Source organism: Lynx rufus, unplaced genomic scaffold (assembly GCF_022079265.1).
Source record: "Lynx rufus isolate CCGP_SWC_20201006 ecotype Redwood Valley unplaced genomic scaffold, mLynRuf1.p SCAF_4, whole genome shotgun sequence".
NCBI classification, from domain to species: Eukaryota; Metazoa; Chordata; class Mammalia; order Carnivora; family Felidae; genus Lynx; species Lynx rufus.
This window is the reverse complement of record NW_025814856.1, coordinates 92635571-92655973: the sequence shown is the minus strand read 5'-3', so window position 1 is coordinate 92655973 and position 20403 is coordinate 92635571. Positions and strand designations below refer to the sequence as shown.

The 20403-nt window shown below is 36.1% G+C and overlaps 1 protein-coding gene across 12 annotated transcripts in view; it reads right to left on the bottom strand.

Annotated features, from left to right (window-relative positions):
* Window positions 1-20403, bottom strand: part of ADAM22 (ADAM metallopeptidase domain 22) — a 229916-nt gene that overhangs the window by 19646 nt on the left and 189867 nt on the right. For 11 of the 12 annotated variants that reach the window (XM_047097037.1, XM_047097041.1, XM_047097040.1 and 8 more), the window contains exons 21-26: window positions 19693-19798; window positions 17484-17603; window positions 13900-14068; window positions 12268-12382; window positions 9295-9385; window positions 5434-5451 (exon numbers count right to left, since the gene is read on the bottom strand). In XM_047097037.1, the coding sequence (XP_046952993.1) occupies window positions 5434-5451; window positions 9295-9385; window positions 12268-12382; window positions 13900-14068; window positions 17484-17603; window positions 19693-19798 (619 nt within the window). The remainder of the gene's footprint in view (window positions 1-5433; window positions 5452-9294; window positions 9386-12267; window positions 12383-13899; window positions 14069-17483; window positions 17604-19692; window positions 19799-20403) is intronic. The other variant, XM_047097048.1, reaches the window with a different exon arrangement.

Below are 20403 nucleotides of genomic sequence, written 5' to 3'. Positions count from 1 at the left end.
TGATCTTATGTTGGGCTTTGTGCTGACAACTCAGAGCCTGGAACCTCCTTGTGAGTTCAAGCTTTGCTTCAAGACCTGTGTTGACACCTCAAAGCCTGGAGCCTGCTTTGGATTCTGTGTCTCCCTCTCTCTGCCCTTCCCCTACTCATGTGCTCTCTCTCTCTCTCTCTCTCTCTCTCCCAAAAATAAACATTAAAAAATTATAAAAATATAGTAATACAGGACAAATGATATATATTCTTATTCAAGAGATCTTTAATCTCTGGAATCACATTTTCTGCCTTGCCTCCTATGAGTAAAATATTCTATCAATGCTCAAAAAAATTGATCTCAATAAAAGCAGAGCTCTGTATATCGTCTCAGGGAGGAAACTTTCCTTTTGTATATTAATATTATAAAAGAATACCAAGGAACATCCATCAATATCACATTTCCAATAATAATCCTTACGGTTAAATCCTTTTCATCATTATTACCTTTAATGATCATCTGTATAAGTTGATGAGATGTAACTCACTACAAATTAAAAAAAGACAAGTTCCAAATCCACTTAAATTTTCCCATTAATCTATCCCCTAAATTACCTTCTCTTTACATGGTTCTAGCATTTGTGCATTTACCCAGGGCTCACTTAGCTGATCATGCAGGCTTAAATGGACTGTCTCTCATGATGGATGGGCTTAGATTTGTTGTTGGTTTGTTGTTGTTGTTGTTGTTGTTTTAACTCTGCACATTTTACCACTCCTTCAACATAATTCCTCTGCAGTGCATGGTCATCTATCACACAACGCACAAAACTCCTAAATGCCAAATATATCATAAACTGTGGGCTTCAGTCAAGGGGCTGGAAGGAAGTTCAAGTACAATGAACTTCTGGGGCATGGCCTTGTTTTTATCGTGATGGGCAGATTAGATTCTTACCTACCTCTATTAGGAAGACTCCAAAATATAGACGCTACTCTGCATTCTCCTTACAATTCCATAAGGAATGCATGTAACTTTCTTCACATATTAAGTGAATGAAAATGTTAATTATAAATTAAGAATTTTGTTAAATCTCTTAAGAATAATATTTAACATTCTTCACTGTCCAGAAATTTATCCTTCATCAATATCCATAACAGATTATAACAAACTGATTTCTTCTTGCTCAAACTTTAGTGAAGATAGAGAGTATCAGGTCCCCATGATCAATGAAATAATATTTCATCATTTGTTACATAAGATCATAAGTGACCAGCTAAATGATTCTTTAAAAATTTTTAACTGAATTTATTTTTCTAGTCTTTGTGACTTTCTTCTTAAATTTTGCTCATTTCATGGAATTTTGAATCAAGAAGTGATTACTACATTAGGTGGCCTGACCAGTGCCAAGTTTTGTAATGGGAACATTATCTCATGTTTCCCACATTACATGCAAATATTGTAGACATGCGCATGAATTTTTATAAATAATGCCCCAAAGAAAATAAAAGTTTATTTAACTAAATTCTTTTTCCTCAAGAAGGAGCCCTCTTATGAGGGAAATCTGGTATTTCTTTAAAGGGTCCATTGAACCATAATATTTAATTTAATAATCCTTACACACATTCAAAATGAGAATACAATGAGAAAAAATAAGTCTTAACCTTCATGCTGAAGGAGGCATTTCTCCAATGTTTTGTTGGTACCTGGGTTGTCTGATATTGGAATTGTTACTTTACTGTTTTAAGAAATATTGTGTAATGTGTACCAAGTCACATTGACAGATGCATGAATGTTACCGAAATAATAATAATAATAGTAATAATAATAATGTAAAAACAAATTAAGATAGGTTTGAAAAAAATGAGGGAGGGTGGTTCACAAGCAGAAAATAAACTGGTTAAAAAGGAAGAGAGAGAAAAGAAGTGGGGAAAGGGGTTTCTGCTTAAGGAATAGGTCAGGAAGATATGACCTAGTTATTTATTCTATTTCACATTAATTATAATGATGTGTGTTCATTTCAGACAAAGGAAGAAAATATTTCAGCTCACTATGGATGTCTCATAAATCCAAGTTCAGATTAATGTTTTCTTATTCTATTGCTCTTTGCAAACCTATCTGAAAACTAAAGCTCAAACTTGTAATTCTTGTTACAAAGTATACAGATGCTGGGGCACCTAGTTGGCTCAGTTAGTGAAGCTTGAGACTCTTGATCTCGGGGTTATGAGTTCGAGCCCCCTGCTGGGTGTAGAGATTGCTTAAAAATAAAACCTAAAAAAAAAAAAAAAAGTATACAGCGGCTAAATCCTAAAACAATTATGCTAAAAATGTAAGTGATAGCATCAACTGAAAATATTATGGAAGTCTTCTTCCCTGAAGATTTTAAAGAAAAAGATCAATAGCCATCTATCCAACCACATGATGTATAAGAACTCTCGGTGGCTCCTAGGTTACATGGTTCTACCCTTCACAAGGTAACATTAGCAGATTTAAAGTAATATCATTCATGTATTGGGTTCTGCCTCTACTGTGTCCCAGAATAGGGTTCTATTTTTTATTAAGCAGTTTGTAAACAAAAAGAAAACAATGGGTTTGCTTCACATCTTTTTGCCAGACCTGCTATTAAACCTATCATGCCAAGTTATCAAGCTCCTTCACAGAAGTACTTGCCTGACCTCTCCAAAAATTTGAAAGTTATGCCCAATGGCATTTCTGAGCCATTATCATTAGTAAGAATCTGATAACTAGCTACATATTTAATATGGTCTTGCATTTAGTGTCAAAGCAAACCTTTATGTTCACGAATACCTATACCAGGTCAACCAGTATGTGTGGGTCTCATTCATATCCATGAATGCTGCCTTTCTCTTTGAGAATAACCACATCCACCTCCTTTATTTGAAGATCAGAAAAACACAAAGCCTTCAGAGACCACATACTAATAACTTCCCTTGTGATAATGCTTTATAGATTACAAAGAACTTTATCTGGTTTTAAAGTCGTGGAAAGTTTAAGTGATTTCCCAAGACCACATCCTAGCAAGTGGATTTCTGATTTCTTGCCAATTGGTCCGCTCACCATGGAACCTCAGAGGAAAACCTACCTTAAAGGCAAGGATGACTCAAAATTCTTATTCCTATTTCCTGGCATCTTTTAGAACTGGACACATCTTTATTTGAATCCCTGACAATATTTTTATGAGACTATAAATTTCTTAATGCATGCTTTGTTCCATTCACCTTACCACCTGCTCTGTAACCATTGACAAATATTCTCAAAAAGGAAAGTCCTTCAGAAGATATTTATACATTTACGACTTGCTGATCTAAAGTCCACTGTTTGCTACTTCTCCACTTTGAGGATTATTATACAAGGCCTAAGATTCATTAGCAATGGACAGGGCAAAAATAAATAAATAAAGTTTGTGATGAAACATATCAAAATACATAAAATAAATATCTGTCGAAGATGTGACACCTCTCAAAATAATGAACTAGATTCCAAAAAAGTAACCAGATCGACAAAATGATGACTCAGTAATACCAGGAGGCATGAAATTTTATCAGACACATAACGAAAATTCTTAATGTAAAAATGTTAACTGTGCCTAAGCATATATTGAGATAGAATAAGAAACTGGTACACAGTTTTGCCTATGAATAATTTTTTGTACCGTGGGCAATCCCTAATTCTGGATAATACTCTTGGTGAGAATGTGTCTTAGAGCACTGGTTTAGGTTTGCTTATGTTACACAGTAGTGACATTTTACTTTCTATCTTATATAGCTAGCAATATTAAATTAGAGTCTTAGCTACTACGGAAATGAGGCTGGGTCATCAATATTTGATCTTATTAGTCTAATTTTATTTTTCATTAGAGAAATCCACCAAACTTAGATTCCAATGTGACTGATCAAATTCTACCCAATAGAAAGCTTAAATGATTCCAGCTCTTCTCCTGTAGTTCCAGACACTAGAATTTTAAACATATCAAAAAGAAATCTAGTTTTTAAAACTTAATTAATTTTGTTTAGGTTTACCTTTTACATTAATGATGAGTTAGTTACCCAGAGCAAGGTGAATATTTTCTATTATCTATGCTAACTGACCAAGATCTGCCTTGTGAGCACATTTATAGAGACTATACTAATGGCTAAAGTCTTCTAGGAATTTTAAATTATAACATGGAAGGAAACCGAATGAAAAAATGAAACCTGGTTGGGGAGTGAAAAGGTGTTACCACGTTTATTACTTCTTATTTCCAATCTGCCTCTGACATTTAATGGAACAGTGGGGAGAGTTATGTAGGAACCTGCATAGATATCTTCAGCACAAAACTAATACTATGTGATGTGCAAGACCTGGTCTGGCTCATCTATTTCCAGGATATTTAAATGTTTTTATTGGGGCACCTGGGTGGCTCAGTAAGTTAAGCGTCCAACTTCAGCTTAGGTCACTATCTCGTGGTCAGGGGATTTGAGCCTCGCTTCCAGCTCTGTGCTGACAGCTCAGAGCCTGGAGCCTTCTTCGGATTCTGTGTCTCCCTCTGTCTCTGCCCCTCCCCTGCTTGCGCTCTGTCTCTCTCTCTCTCTCTCAAAAATAAACATTAAAAATTTTTATAAATAAATAAATAATTTTTTGTATCAACAGCTAAGAACATTAATAATTTTTTAAATGTAAAAAGTGAAGGAGATATCTCAATATGGACTAATTTAGATTTAGAAAAAATAGGCATTTTTTTTAAAACTGCATGAATGCTTTGTATCTCTTTTTATTCTGTTAGCTAAACACAGATTCTAAGGTTATGATGAATAGGGGTACCTGACTTTATGGGCTTTTATATTTATAAAAAAAGGATACTAGACAATCTGAGATTCTAATAATGCAAATCATTTCTTTACCTAGGCAATTACCTAATCAGTACAAAAATATTTTCTTAGGCAGAGATAATCAGGCCCATTAAGTACTAGGACATTCTCCTGAACCCAACACTGTGCCCACAGAAATGTTATCATTTATGAATGGAAGTTACTAATATAACAACAGTAACAAATAACAAATAAATTCCTTTATAAAGTACTAGGCAATAAGCTTGTTTAAAAGATGAAGAAAAGCCAATTAATTAATGTAAACACAAGTGGTTCCTTAACATAGAGGAAGTTTGTTTTAGATGGAAAAAAAATTCAATTCCACATATATTACTATAAAGGTAATACAAGTAACTGCTATTACTGTAGTATTGTTGGATGAAAGAACCATTAAAATTAAACAATAGGTCTATTTTAAAGTAATACATTCCTCAGCACCATTATTAAAATTATCATTTCAAGGTCATGAAAAACAAGATTGCTTTATCATTTCAACACAAAAACAAAGTCAACCTGATTTATAACTGCATGTATAAATTCCAAGGATGCTAACAGGATTTAAGCTTTTCAGTTATATGTTCAGGTTATTCTCATCACATACCTCTGTTCTCGATAATTTCTTTTCATGGACAAGAAGAAAAGGGGGGAAAAAAAAGAATTAGTTACCTATGGAAGTACTTTCAGATAGAGCACTAAACATAAAAGCTCTAACACTCATCGAAAGGTCTCTACAAAGGATTTTGAATTGCAGAACTAAAATGAGTAATACAGTCTCTCTCTTTACACACACACACACACACACACACACACACACACACACACACACTCCTCACTTAATCTTTAGAAATGATACCAATGGATTAGTGACAATATTTTCAAATAACTATTTTTAAAAGCATAAATAAGCTTCAGTTATTAGAAAAATAACTGTCTTCTCAATATCAATTGTACCATATTTAACATTTAGTAATGCTCTAAAGTCAATCTTACTCAACTTACTTATATAAACTAACTGTGCTTCCATAGAAATAAAAATCATAATTCATTCCTTTTGGAATCTATACCTGCAAACTAAAGCTCTTCCTAAGAATTTCAAATAGGAGAACATAACTGGACCCTAGAACATTTTATGTCATCATGTATGTAAAATATTAGAGTGAGTTAATTCACAGCTGTTATGGACCTTCTAATTTACCACTACTTACTGAAACTGTACACTGGAAATACTTTGTTCAAAGTTTAGTCTCTGTTTTTCACTAAAACAAAATTACATGAGTTTTAAAACACATGATCTTAAAAATGTGTCCTAGATGGTATAGTAGTTAAGACACCAGAACTCAAAAGAGTTAATTTTTAACTTTCTATCATGACCTAATTAAGTTTTAGTATTTTGAAGACAAGTTAGAAAGGCCAAGCAACTGAGTAGTGGGCTCCTTCCTCCTAGATCAAGCATGTTTCCATATTGCTTTCATTTGTAGCACCTTCCTCTGCCTATCTAGTCCAATACATATATTGGCTTTTTTAAAAAAATTTTTAATGTTTACTTATTTTTTGGAAGCAGAGAGAGACAGAGCATGAATGGGAGAGGAACAGAGAGAGAGGGAGACACAGAATCCAAAGCAGGCTCCAGATTCTGAGCTGTCAGCACAGAGACCAATGCGGGGCTCGAACTCATGAACCGTGAGATCATGACCTGAACTAAAGTCAGATGCTTAGCTGACTGAGCCACCTAGGCACCCCAAGTATCTTGGTTTAATGATGAGCTCATGAGAGTAAAAGTTCCAATTTGTTACTTATGATTTTTCATTCTTCAAACCACTGGATAGTGGGGGAGAGAATAAGCTCCAGAATTTTTCTATTCAGTATGTTTTAATTTTATTGTCTCAGTGTGATTAAGTGAGTGGTCTATCAGTTCCAAGTGAGTATTGCTCATTGCCTATTCCTGCCATTCCTTCACTCCAAGGCTTGGAGAAGGGGTAGAAAGTTTAATTGGAAGGATTAATGAGGAAATGAATTCTCACGTCCTACATCCATCTCTGAGTTTCAAATAGAATATGAAATTCATGAATTTAATTCCTGTATTAAAACTTAGACATTCTCTTTCTATTCTTAAACATATTCTGAATAAGTTTAGTAGCATTAAAACTTCCATCATTTATGTTCAAACTATTTATGAAGAGGATACAGTTGTATGAATAAGATTGGTATTTTTCCTTAGTGAATATGCAAAGTACAAATATTCAGAAACGGAAAAAAACAGTGAAATCTCAAAAGAATTTCATAAAAATAAGAAATGATATAAAGAAATAAGTATTTTAATTCTAATTATTAAAGCAAAGGTAATTTCATTAGCAATAGGAGAAGTTTAGATTTCATATTTTCTGAAAAGTAATTTTTTTCCAAGATTGCAAAAACATGAAATACCAATTTGCATCAGTAGGTGGCAGAAAATTGCACACAATAGAACTAATAATTTTGCTTTCCCCTTTTCACATGACCAATGAAACCCCTGAGCTACTTCAAGAATGCAAAGCTTCTGATGACAATTGCCACATAGGTCTTAAATCAGGGAAGTTGAGGAAACAGTGTTACTCCAAGATGGGGCTGATTCACCTGAGGTGTGAGGCAAGATCAAACAACAAATACACAGAAAAGCCTTCCTTTCAAACAAGGGATTTTACAACTTCTAATGTTATGCTGAAATCAGCTTGTGCAAATGTAAGTATGCGATATACCTGATGGCCTGCACATCAAAAAGGCCCATAGGTAGTGAGCATGTATGAGCCGGTACAGAGCTAGGTTCTCATTTAATCAAGGCAAAGCATTCCTACTGTGCTGTGCCCTCCTTCACTGGTCTAGGCTGTATTTACTATGCTGTGCTGAACTATATACTATGCTGTCTGGGTTGCTTGTTAATATAGCCTTCCACAAATGCCTTCTATATTTTAATGCCTTTAGCATATGAACTTTACCGTGGTAGTAAGTTAAATGTTTTCCATCAAAGAAACTCTTTCAGAGTTTTGACCTCGGAAAGAGCAACAGCCATGTACGCTTTTAAAGAAATTTCCTTTAACTCAACTGGTTTAAGACTATGTCAGGTAATAATAATAGTAATAGCACATAATTATATAGTGCCTAGCCTACTGAAAGGCTTGGGGTAATTTGGAAGCCTAAACTATTCTAATACCCAAGTCTTTCAGTGAACTAAGTTTGGTCTATGAGGGCGAAAAGGTGCTAAAATGCGGTAATGGCCAGAATGCCTAGAAAAAATTGCAGGCCCTTCAAAAGGGAGAAGCCCCGTTGGCCCGGGGTGCTGAGACATCATCATCAGAGATCAGTAGAACTATGATTTTAAGTTGAAATATTAAACATAACTTAAGGTTCACCATATTTAAGTGTCAATTTGTTAAATGTAAATAAGTTAGTTGAATACTAAGGAAATTTTTTACATCATAAGATGTACTTTAAAAGAAAGTTGAACATATTAAATATACAAACAAGTTTGGAACTTTTGAAGTCATTTACTCAGCTAAATGTTCAAGGAGATGCAGTATTCAAAAGTTATATAATTTATAACTTTTTAAAAATTATATATATGAACTAAAAACTTGTAAATTGAACTTGGAAGCTTAAGCATTAGGTTGTAGGGGCACCCGGGTGGCTCAGTAGGTTAAGCATCTGACTTCAGCTCAGGTCATGATCTCACGATTCATGGGTTCAAACCCCATGTTGGGCTCTACGCTGACAGTGTGGAGACTGAAGCCTGCTTCAGATTCTGTGTCTCCCTCTCTCTATGACCCTCCCCACTCATGCTCTGTCTCTCTCAACAATAAACATTAAAAAAGGAATTAGATTGTAAAAGTTGTAACTTAAAGCTGAATTTTAATTTGAACAAATAATCTCTGAACAGTATTTTCTTCACACACAAAAACCCAATATTAACAAATAATAGTATCTCCTTCATACTGCCTATGAAGATAAAGAGGTTTTGTCCTTAGCAGGATGCAAGGCCATACCAAGTGCACAGCCAACTGATGTGCTGCTGCTGTTCTTGTCAATATTGATGTTATCACTGAGGTGGTTAGTAAAGCACTATGCTCCCTACATAACTATCTTGCCTAGATTTTTGGATATAGGTTTAAGTCAAGAGAACCTGTGTCACTAAAGAGCCAATCCACACAGCCTTAGTTTAAGACACGATTTAGATTGATTTCACTTCACACCATGGTTTTTAAAACAATATTCTTTACTTTGAGAATAGAAGGCAGTTATTTCAAAATCTATTTTCAAGAATAATAAATCATGATTACCTCTAATCATGCCAAGAATAATCACTGATTGCATGTTCAGCCAGAATGATTTTCACTGAAAATGCTACAAAACTTTCTAGATGTTTAATTCACTTAAACAAAATGTTTTAAAGTATATTTTGATAGTAACAATACTGAGACATTTCACTTACTTATAACCCCATGCAGTTATTCCTAATATGAGGGCCAGCACCAAGATAGTGCCAGCGATTATGCCTATTATGATATTGGTACCAGCAACACCTACAGGGAAAAAAAGAAAACAATGAAGATCAAGTGTATGTAATTGAAATTTTGATACAAAGTTCTTTCAGGAACTTTATTCTCCATATTTGGAATCATGACACTAACGAAATTATTTGTTTTAAAAAGTGGGTATTGTTTTCTTTTACCAGTCTTAATGTTAGAGAATATTTTTTTCATTTAATTTTTTTGACCTACAATTGATACGCTGTTGTAGTGGTTTCAGTTGTACAGCATAATGATTTGGTATTTGTACATACTGTGAAGTAAAAAAAAATGGGTGTTTTCTAAAAGGATAAAAAAATCAACCATTACTTAGCAATCCCCATCAACTGTTTTTTAAAAAATAATTCTTGGCTTACATTCCCTTTTAATTCTTGTCCCAGTGCGTTTTGCAGTTTTATTTTCCATGTAATTTTCTCAAAAATAAGATGAGGTCAATGAACTACAAGAAGAGTAAAGACTGAAAAAAAGGGAGGGTAAGGGTGACCCTACTATATTGCCATAGCACTCTCTGGACAAGAACTTGTAGAAATTCATTTTCTTTTTTACTCTGACCTCTTCCTCAGGAATTCCAGAGATGTTACAGTCTTTGTCTCTCCATCTTTTTTTTTTTCAAGTTTATTTATTTTGAGAGAGAGAGACAGCACATAGAAGAGAGAAGAGAGAACATGAGTGGGGCAGGGGCAGACAGAAAGAAAATCCCAAGCAGGTTCTAAGCACTGTCAGCACAGAGCCCAAAGCAGGACTCAAACCCACGAACTGTGAGATCATGACCTGAGCCAAAATCAAGAGTCGGATGTTTAACTGAATGAGCCACCTGGGCGCCCCCATGTCACTCCATCTTGACAACTAATGCAAAGTTCTTATTGCTCCCACTTGTACGTGTGATACACTGTCACTCATATATAAGCTCCTTAAGAGAGAAAACATGTCTACAGAGTTATACAATCAGTGCTCAGGTGATACAGATAATACAAGCACCGGGCTTGTAGTTCCCAGTCTTTGTAACAATGGCTGGCATCCTAGAGAAGGAAAAACCAAAGATAGAGTGTAGTGAGCAGGAGATGAGTGCTGGTCAGGCATGAGAGTGAGGCAGCAGCAGACTGGCAGAGGGCCAAGACTGGGCTGACTCTCAGGACTCAGTAATGGCACTGGTATGTCACCACCTGCTGTCAGATAGGCAGAGATGTAATCCATAGGGGAGATCATGGTGGTGTGAGTGGCCCAGTAAGTCAAAGCCTTGGTCAAAATGCTCAAGTGACAGCCCAAGAGCAGAAAAGACAGATCAGAGGCCTGGCTGTTTTGCTGATAATGATCTACACCACACATTTCAATCACCCAGATCTGTTTCACTCAGAGCAGCTCAGATCTCTTTTTGTCTGCTGCACTCATGAAGCATCCTTCTAGATGTCAACCATCAGTGATCATGTGCAACAGAGCAGATGGCAAATCCCCATGACAGAAGTGGCAGCCTCCTTGTCTGGGAGCCCTCAGTAAATCATTTCGGGAGCAGGGCATCTGAGGAAACTGGCAGACTCCACCCTGCCCAGGTCCTCTGTGAGATGGGTGGATGCAGAGGACCTTCTGGGTCAGTGGGGTTTTCCCACTGTAAGGCCTGGCATGTCTGTATTATCTTCCTTTTCTTCCAGTGATTTTTAACAGGGATCAATAAACTTGGATGCCAGCCTGGTTATTTCTAAGTAATGGTAAGACTTTTGACAAGTCACTTAAATCCATGGATCTGAATAGCCACATCTCTGCTTTAACTGCTGAAAAGAAGCTCCACATTACCATTGCTAAGGCTGAGGATACCAGAATCTTAATTCTTTCACTTTCCTTGCTAAAGTCATCTTGGCTAAGAATTTTAACCTGTCTGGATGATTACAATGAACATACTTCTTTTTTCTCATCCTTTGGAAGTAAATGGACTTCAGAATTTGAAGTTCTGCATACATACAGAAGTATGTAGAACACTCTGTTCTGTATGTAGAACACTCAATCATGAAAGATAATAAAATAGTTTAAAAGGGGACCTCTACTTGCAATGTATGCATTCTTTCAACTATCTGCATTGAATTTCTACTTCTCCAGTTGGACCATTCTAGCTTTTAGATCTGCACCTGTTGTTTATTATCCATGTCCTTAATCCCCTTCCAGGCACCTTGGCTAAGGTTACTACTTCTAGAATTACCTACAGTTCAGGCTACAGAACTCAGGTTGAATAGAGATGAGATTCTATAATGAAAAATATTAAAGTCGGGGCACCTGGGTGGCTCAGTCTGTTAAGCATCCAACTCTTGGTTTTGGCTCAGGTCATGATCTCATGATTCGTGAGATTGAGCCCCACCCACCTCAGGCCCTGAACGGATAACCCAGAGCCTGTTTGGGATTCACTCTCACCCTCTCTCTCTGCCCATCCCCTGCTCATGCTTGCTTTCTTCTCTTTCTGTCTCTCAAAATAAATAAATAAACTTAAGAAAAAAACACACATTAAAGTCAACAAAATATTTAAAACTCAATTCTTCAACTGTTTTTTTTTCCTATGTATTCAGTCCCCAAATATAAAATTCTTCCCTTAAATTCAGACAGTTCAGAAAGAGCACTACTGCTTTTTCACTTAAATGCTAGGGTTTTGTTGTCAGCTCCCAAAAATAGAATACTTGAAAAATCTCAGTCTCATGTAGGACAAGATGAGGCTCAATCAGTAGACTAAGTTGTATTCAATATTACACATGATTACAAGTTAATGGAAAATATTAACATCATATTGTAGATCCCAGTTGTATTTTATAGTTGAATTATAATCTAAATGAAACTGTCTGAAGAGTTTCCTTTAGTTATGCATAAAACAATGTAATGGCACCAAATCCAGTACCTACCATTGCCAGACAGAGTAATGCCAGTCTTGGAGTCCTCATTGTGAGGGAAGTAAGTGCTGCAGTCTGCACCCACCCAGTGTCTGTTACACACACACTTCAGCTCATTACTGCAAACCTGAAATCCAAAATCAATCAAGAGGAAACGTCAACTCTCTGATACAATGGCATGAAAACTAAAGAGTGATTTCTAATTGTTATATGCCTAGAATTTGATGGTACTGAAAAATTATCGGTACTTTCTTCTTCATACTAATTACCTTATTTCTCACTCAAGTACCCAAAATAATATTTTCTAGAGATCAGCAGTTAGACCCAAAGGGAATACTGAATTTTAACAGGGGAAATGAGTTTACAGTCCAAAAAGAAATCAATGAAATTACTGTTTTGAATTTCATTAACTTAAATTTTATAGGAGGGAGGTTTTTATTTTTTTATTTAAAAAAATTTTATAGGAGGGAGACGTATAAAACTAAGCAGAAATACAAGCATTTGCCAATTATCTAATACAAACGTTTCTTTCTTCCAAACATAAGGTCAGGAATTCTAGATGAAGAAGACATTGTTATCATTAGCATGAATGAACAAGAAATAATTTCAATGTTTTTGCCCTATCCCCCAAAAAGCATTTCCGCTAACATTTTCTTACTTATTAAAGAAAGAAGACTTATTAGACTCATCTATAGGAGCAGAACTACTTACCACATGCCTTCTCTATTTTCATATGCTGTAAGAATTCCTATCCTTTGGCAAAAAGTTAATAGTAAGACCTCCCTAAGAAACTTCTTGGCACATTCCTGGGGATCTACGTGGAATGACCAGGATTAAAGGCTGACAATTTCAGGACAGGGATCCTTCACCTCAACTGGGTATTATGACCAGTTCAAGCAAAGAATCTGGTGAGGGTAGAAAGAAAATCATAGTATATGCCAAAAGAAAAAGAAGTGAAAATTATTTTATTAGTATAGGAATTCCTAACTGAAAATGACAAAACTATAGTCACTAATAGAGCATGTTTATCTAAGCTACAAATTTTGTTATCTAGGACTAACATTATCAGATAGATATATGACAGAAAGAATAAAATTTAGTATTTTATACAATGCCATTATTTCTATTCATTTGTTGATAAACACTTCCCTGAATTATTCAGTTTTTATTTCGAGGAGTTATCCTCAGCTGATACACACTCGGTGTGGCCACAACAGGTACTTATGATCTGTTCTAATTGCTTAGTGTCTGGACAATACGAATTGTTAAATACTGTGGCCAATGATCCTCCCTTTTACACCCTTTTTTAAAAACCCCATTACAGTTTATTAAAATTTGTCTCCCAGATCATTTGTAGAAAACTGGCCATTATACTTCTATTATATGAGATCACATTAACATGATAAGAAAGAAAAACAGAATAATTTGGTAAGGAAAACTATACTTTTTCTTATTCCCAGGCTTGCACAGATTACGCAAGAGAAATATTCCAGTGACTATGACCAAATAACTGTTTACATGCCAGCTAGAAACACAGATAAGCATATTTTCCATTTTTACAAAATAAACAGGTTAGGGTCATGTCTATTTCTGTGTTACAAAAGAATAGAGGAGTTTCCCTATGGCAAGGTACTGAATACTTACTCCATTTCCTGAACAAACAGTGCCTTCTTTATTGCTTAAGCAAGTACTAAAGTTGAAGGAAGCCACAGGAAGACACCTGTGTTCTAAGCACATCATTTGGGGACCACAAGGTGTCCCATCTTCCACATAGCCAAGATCTACATCTTCCTCAAGCTTCACATGCCCACCACTAAAAAAAAGGAAGCAAAAAGAAAATAGGATTCTATTAAGTCACATTCATTTTGAGAATCTGCTTTAAAAAACTAAAAAGTGGGCAAGAAAGTATTGCCCACTTATTGTACAACTGCAATAAAGTCGTACAGTGCTCTCTCCTCCACCATATATTCCTCCTTGGAAGAAACTACTTTCTACTCTATTTTCTACCCATTATCTAATAAAAAACAACAGCATGAGCATTTTCTTCCTTTAAATGAAGAAAGCAATTGAATCTTTTGATCTAATGCCTTTGAGATATTGACATATTTTAGAATTTGAACATAATTATTATAGCAAAGGTCTGAATTAAAATAGCTTTATCATTTTGCCTTGGATATCATGTACAAATCAAGTGAGGCATTATTGCTAGGATTTGATTTGGTAGTTGTAACTGTAGGTTTCAAGATTTCAAACATGTTTCAAACAAGCATGAGAACTGGTCTGGGTTTACATTTCCCAAGAAGGTTAATAATTTAAAAATTATATTAGAGAATGGCTAAAATATTTAACTTCACTGTTCAATAGAGCAAGCCTACATGTTCTATAGAAATTTAAAAAATTTAAAAAAATTCAGAATGAGGTAAAAATGTATATTTATAGTTGATTTACTCATATGGTGCCATGTCAATGCCAGCACATAAATCTCAATTCTTTTTATTTATTTTTATCAAAATGACACATGCATACAGTTTGAAGAGTCAATCAGATAAATCAGTTTTTTAAATGCAATAAAGTCATACAGTGCTCTCTCCTCCACCATATATTCCTCCTTGGAAGAAACTACTTTCTACTCTTAATTGATTCTTTTGTTATTTATCCACACATTTTTAAATAATGAGTGTTACTATTTTTTATTTTTCCATTTCAGATATTAGCAACCAACTTACCTCTATGGAACTTGAAGATTTATGTCTTTTTCCTATATCCCCATCATAAATTTTGTTTAATGAATAGTTAAATCAATAATAAAAAGGCACATTATTACGACTATGTAAATGTTATTCAGTTGAGTGATACAGTGTGTGATAATTAAGCTTTTTCTTTCCTGCACAACTTTTCATTTTCCCTCAAATTAGCAAGTCTCTTATTTGTTGTCTTTTTTTGCCTACTTTTTAAGAATCTGTCACCAATGTAAAACTGATCAAACTGCTAACCCCAAATCCATACTCGAGATGTGTCTTGAGCATCAGTTCATCTTCCTGCAGAAATCTCTCCTGGAGTTTCCATCTGCAGTCTGCCCTGCTCCTGTCTGATCTAGTTGTCTATTGTACCTTGTGGAAAACTTGAACACTTGGATTTCCCCTCACCATTCATTGCAGGATTGCCCTGTCTTCATGGTGGGTATTTTGTTTCCTACACGCACAGCCTTTCTCTTAGTTTACTCTTTGATTTGGTGGAGTACAATTTCACCAATAGCTTCCTGAGAAATGGTACAGGGCAATAAATTTAGGGGCAACCTGAATATCGCAAAGTGTCTCTATTTTCTACTTTCACACTTGATTGATAAGGTACAGAAATAAGGTACAGAACTTATTTCAAAAATCATATTCTCCATTGTCTTCTGATTCCCGGGGCTCCTGTTCATAAGATTCCAAGTCTGATCCTTTTTTTCTCCTCTCTGGAAACATCTGGGATTCCTTTCTTTGTCCTAAGGTTGTGAAATTTCACAATGACATGTTTAAATGTGCCTCTAATTTCACTCAGTGTATTTGGCACTTGGTGAACCTGTCAATGTAGAAACTCAAGTCTATCCATTGTAGACAATCAAAGTCACTCATTGACAATTTATTCCCTGGTATTTTCTCTGTTCATCGTGTCTATTCTAACTTGGTGAGGTTTTCTCTATGGTTCCATTCCTTTGCTGCTTTTGCCCTACTTTCTGGGAGATAATTTCAACTACTGAGTTTAATTCCTACCTCCCTATTTTAAAATTTCCAACAGCATTTTATTTCTAAGAATGCTCTTCATTTTTTTAAATTTTTTTCTATTTTGAGTAAGAGAGACAGCAAGCGAGCGGGGGAAAGGTACAGAGGGAGAAAGAGAGGGAATCTTAAGCAGGCTCCACACTCAGCATGGAGCCTGACACAGGGCTCAGTCCCACATCTCTGGCATCAAGAGTCGGATGCTCAACCGACTGAGCCACCCAGGCACCCCTGCTCTTCATTAAATAGCACTTTATTCTGGTTTCATGATAGAAATATCTTATCTCTCATAAATATTGACAGGTGCCTTTTTTTCTGGCTCTTTTTAACTCTTTGTGTATGTATGTTAGAGCCTTTATTCACATGTCTGATAAACTGCTCATATTTGAGTTAGGAAATCAGATAAACTATAGGAGATTTTAGGGCTTTCTGGCTGAACATCAATGAGGTTAGACCACTTCCATACACCCTGATGTCAATATTGCCGGCTATCCTTCAGTTTGGAAACCTGCTTTATTATCTGCAGAATGTAAAGCTCAAATCTTTATTGGGAGGGTGAGCAATCCCCAGTTTAGGTGGGTCAGGCAGTAATCTGTTAGCAGACTTTCAACTATCTTCTTTATTTTAGCCCTTCCTTACCCCAAATCCTTTACTCCCTCTTGCAGAAGTAGATGATGCTACCAATTTTTGAGCCTTTTGGGAACTAACTTTATATACTGGGCTAGCTCTCAGTTTTCCCCATTACTGACTTAGGAATTCAGCTTTCTTAGTTTTTTTTTTTTAATTTTTTTTAACGTTTATTTATTTTTGAGAGAGAGAGAGACAGAGCATGAACGGGGGAGGGTCAGAGAGAGGGAGACACAGAATCTGAAACAGGCTCCAGGCTCTGAGCTGTCAGCACAGAGCCCAATGCGGGGCTCGAACTCACAGACCGCGAGATCATGACCTGAGCCGAAGTTGGCCGCTTAACCGACTGAGCCACCCAGGCGCCCCTCAGCTTTCTTAGTTTTGACAACTATTTGCCACACATCCATTTGCCTTCCACGCTCCAAAATTTTGTTGCTTTTGTCTCTTCTCCCTTTCTCTGCCTCCCTGTGGATACATGAATTCTAAAAAAAGATCCAGTTAGTGTCATTTTAGTGGGATTTCAGAAGGAAGTAAAAGAAGATGCATATATTTAATCCACTGATTTTACCCAGGAGTTCTCACTCACCTTCCTTAGTAGGAAAGAAATGCAAACCAAACCCTGCAAGGTATTACTGACCCATTAAATATAGCTCCAGTAACCAAAGTCAACTAATTCTCATCTTTTCAACCCTCTTGTGTCAGGATTTACTCAGTCACCTCTCTGGGCTAGATTCCATGTCGCCTTGCTAACGCATGGGAACTGAAAACCGAAGTGATTCTACGCGGCAGTCCTCAGAAGTAAGATGAATGATGTTCTCATGGAAAGAGGTAGAGCATTACCTGCAGTTTAATGTTCTTCCCTGCTGCACAACCAAAGTAGATGTGATTTCACCGTCAAGTTCTCCAAGCCTTGGGATGTTACCAACATTGGTGCACAAAAGGTAACCACAAAGCACATCCCTGTGTTAAAAGATAACAATTCTTTACTTCTTTCCACAAAGAGAGAACAAACCATGTATAGTTAGAACAATAATCTTATCCTGCTTTAGCGTTTGTTTTTCATGTTTGTTTACATTTTATTTGCTCAAATTACAAGCTAAATACGCCCAAATTAGTTTGCCTCTCACTTTAAAAAGTGTCTTCTCTGAAACTCCTATTAGTGCACCAAAATCCCAACTGTGTTCTAGCTTTTCCTGTACTGTCCATTAGTTCAAGTATTTGTTAAAGGAAATTATCCATCAGATAGACATCTTTTAGATCAGAATCTCTTTCTCTAGAACATATTACTGGATATGTTAAAACATTTTTTAATATTTGGTAAGTGAATAAATGACCTTTGGGTGAGTATTCTTTTGGAATACAGCTCTTTCTTTAACCTGTTGCCCCCAAATAAAGAAGAATTATGTGTGTGTGTGGGGGGGGTATATATAGACACATACCCACACACACTCATGATCCCTTTCTCAATATATTCCACTATTCCTCCAACTGCCACATATAATAACTAAACCTGTAAAATATTTGTACTGGTACAAAATATTATCTGACATATTTTCTGTATATAGAACATTTTAATTCCTAACATACATAATTATAAATACATATACTGATAACTATCTTGTCAAGAATGATTAGTAGACTAGCAAGATTATATATGGAAATAGGCTTTATCAGATAGAGAAAAGAGCAAAATTAGAACTTACATCTATCACTAACACAGAAAAATGTATTAATTCATCCTTAAAAAACAATTTTTAAAAGTTATTTCATTTTATCATATCTATCATAAACAAAAATGCTTTCTTAACACAGAAGAGATGGTCAACATTTTTATAAGTGTTATTTATGTGCATGGAGCTTACAAAGTACTTTAGGATATACAAAGAAAAAAAGACACGGTCAAGGAAATACACTCTCAGTGAGAAGAGAATCGCACACATAAACAACGATAAAACAGAGAGGCTGGGACAAGGGCCACAATAATAGAACAAAAGGCCGTGGGAATTCAGAGAAGAGAGAAATGACTTTACGTTTGTTTATTTATTTTGAGAGAGAAGGAGAGATGGAGAGTAAGCAGGGCAGAGGCAGAGAGAGAGGGAGACAGAGAATCCCAAGCAGTCTCCATGCTGTCAGCACAGAGCTTGATGTGGGACTCAAACCCACAAACTGTGAGATCATAACCTGGGCCAAAATCAAGAATTGGATGCTTAAGTGGCCAAACTACCCAGGCGCCCTGAAAATGATTTATTTCTAGAATAAACCCAGAAATAATTCATAAAGTATGGAGAGAGTTGGGGGGGGAGGGGCAGAGAGAAAGGGAAAGACAGAATCCCAAGCAGGCTCTGTACAGTCAGTGCAGAGCCAGATGCAGGGTTCAAACTCACAAACTGTGAAATCATGACCTGAGCCAAAACCAAAAGTCAGACACTTAACCAACGGAGCCACCCAGATGCCCCTTAGTAGAAGAGTAGAATACAGCATGCCAGATCTGCTTGGCTTAAAACACTGTTAAGAGGCCTTTGTAATAGACGAAGCATTAACATAGGTCTTAGCTGGGGTAATAGGAAAGGAATGAAAAGATGAATTAAAGACAAATGGTGGAGGAGTAAAAGGGAAGAATGGCCATGATTTGGCATTTGGACAATGTGTCAGAGGGACGGCAGCATCAAGGTCCATTGTGAGGCTTCTCAACTGGAGGACAGTGAGTTATGGTGACCTCTGACAAAAACAGTGGCTTCGAAAAGTCAGAGCCAGCTAACTGAGTACATATTCTGGTGGCTTTAATTTTTGTTGCTTTTGAGATGCTAGCAGGTACCTTCTAGGTGAGCAAGTCCTGAGGCAGCTGCAAGTGTGACCTGGGCCTTTGTGGAGAGGCCAGCATATGTGTTAAGATTTGGGAGGCTTCTGCAAGGTGGTGCTGGGATGCAGTGAAAAGATGAGGTGAGCAGGCAACAGAAAGCTCTGGAGGATGCAGAGAAGAGGAAATGGGACGCTGAAAGTAATGCTTGTAATTCACTAAGGGATAAACTCTGGACAAACTTCATCTCACCGTTTGTTGCACTGTATCCACGTATCTTTGTCTTTTCCACAGTTACCCTTCTCTGTCCCTTCGATGTTCAGTTTCTCATAGCAGTATTTGTCTGATGCCATCACCTCTGAAGCAGAATAGAGTTTTCTCTCAGTGAGGGACAGAACACGTGAGTTGCTCAAAATGTTTGCAGTAAGGGAAAGAAGCCATCTAAGGACTCTTCTTCATGACAATGTGGCCAGTTCCAAAACCTGGACCCATGGTTCTCCAGAGTTTTACTTGACCACAGACATCCATGACTCAGCTACATTCTTCATGACTGCTCATTGGAAATTTGGAAAACCAATCTATGTCAATCTTTGATAGGATTGAGGCTATCGGTTCCAAGGAACAACACTCCTCACAATTTGGCCAATAATTAGGGCAGGATACTACCAAATGGTTCCCAGAATACATACTCCACACTTTAATCTCAGCGCCAAATATAAAGCACAAATTTTTCATGTGACAATTTTTATTAATCATAACGATGAGTTTATTAAAATAGCTATGCACTATAATTAAAGATTTAAGAAACAGTATGATTTCTACCTTGTTTATAGTTAATTCTTATAGTTAATTCTATAGTTAAGTCTATAGTTAATTCTACCTTGTTAATTCTTAACAACTATCAAAAAAAACCACCTTAATTTTATTCTGTTCCAAATAAGCTTGAATTCATGTTAAATGTAT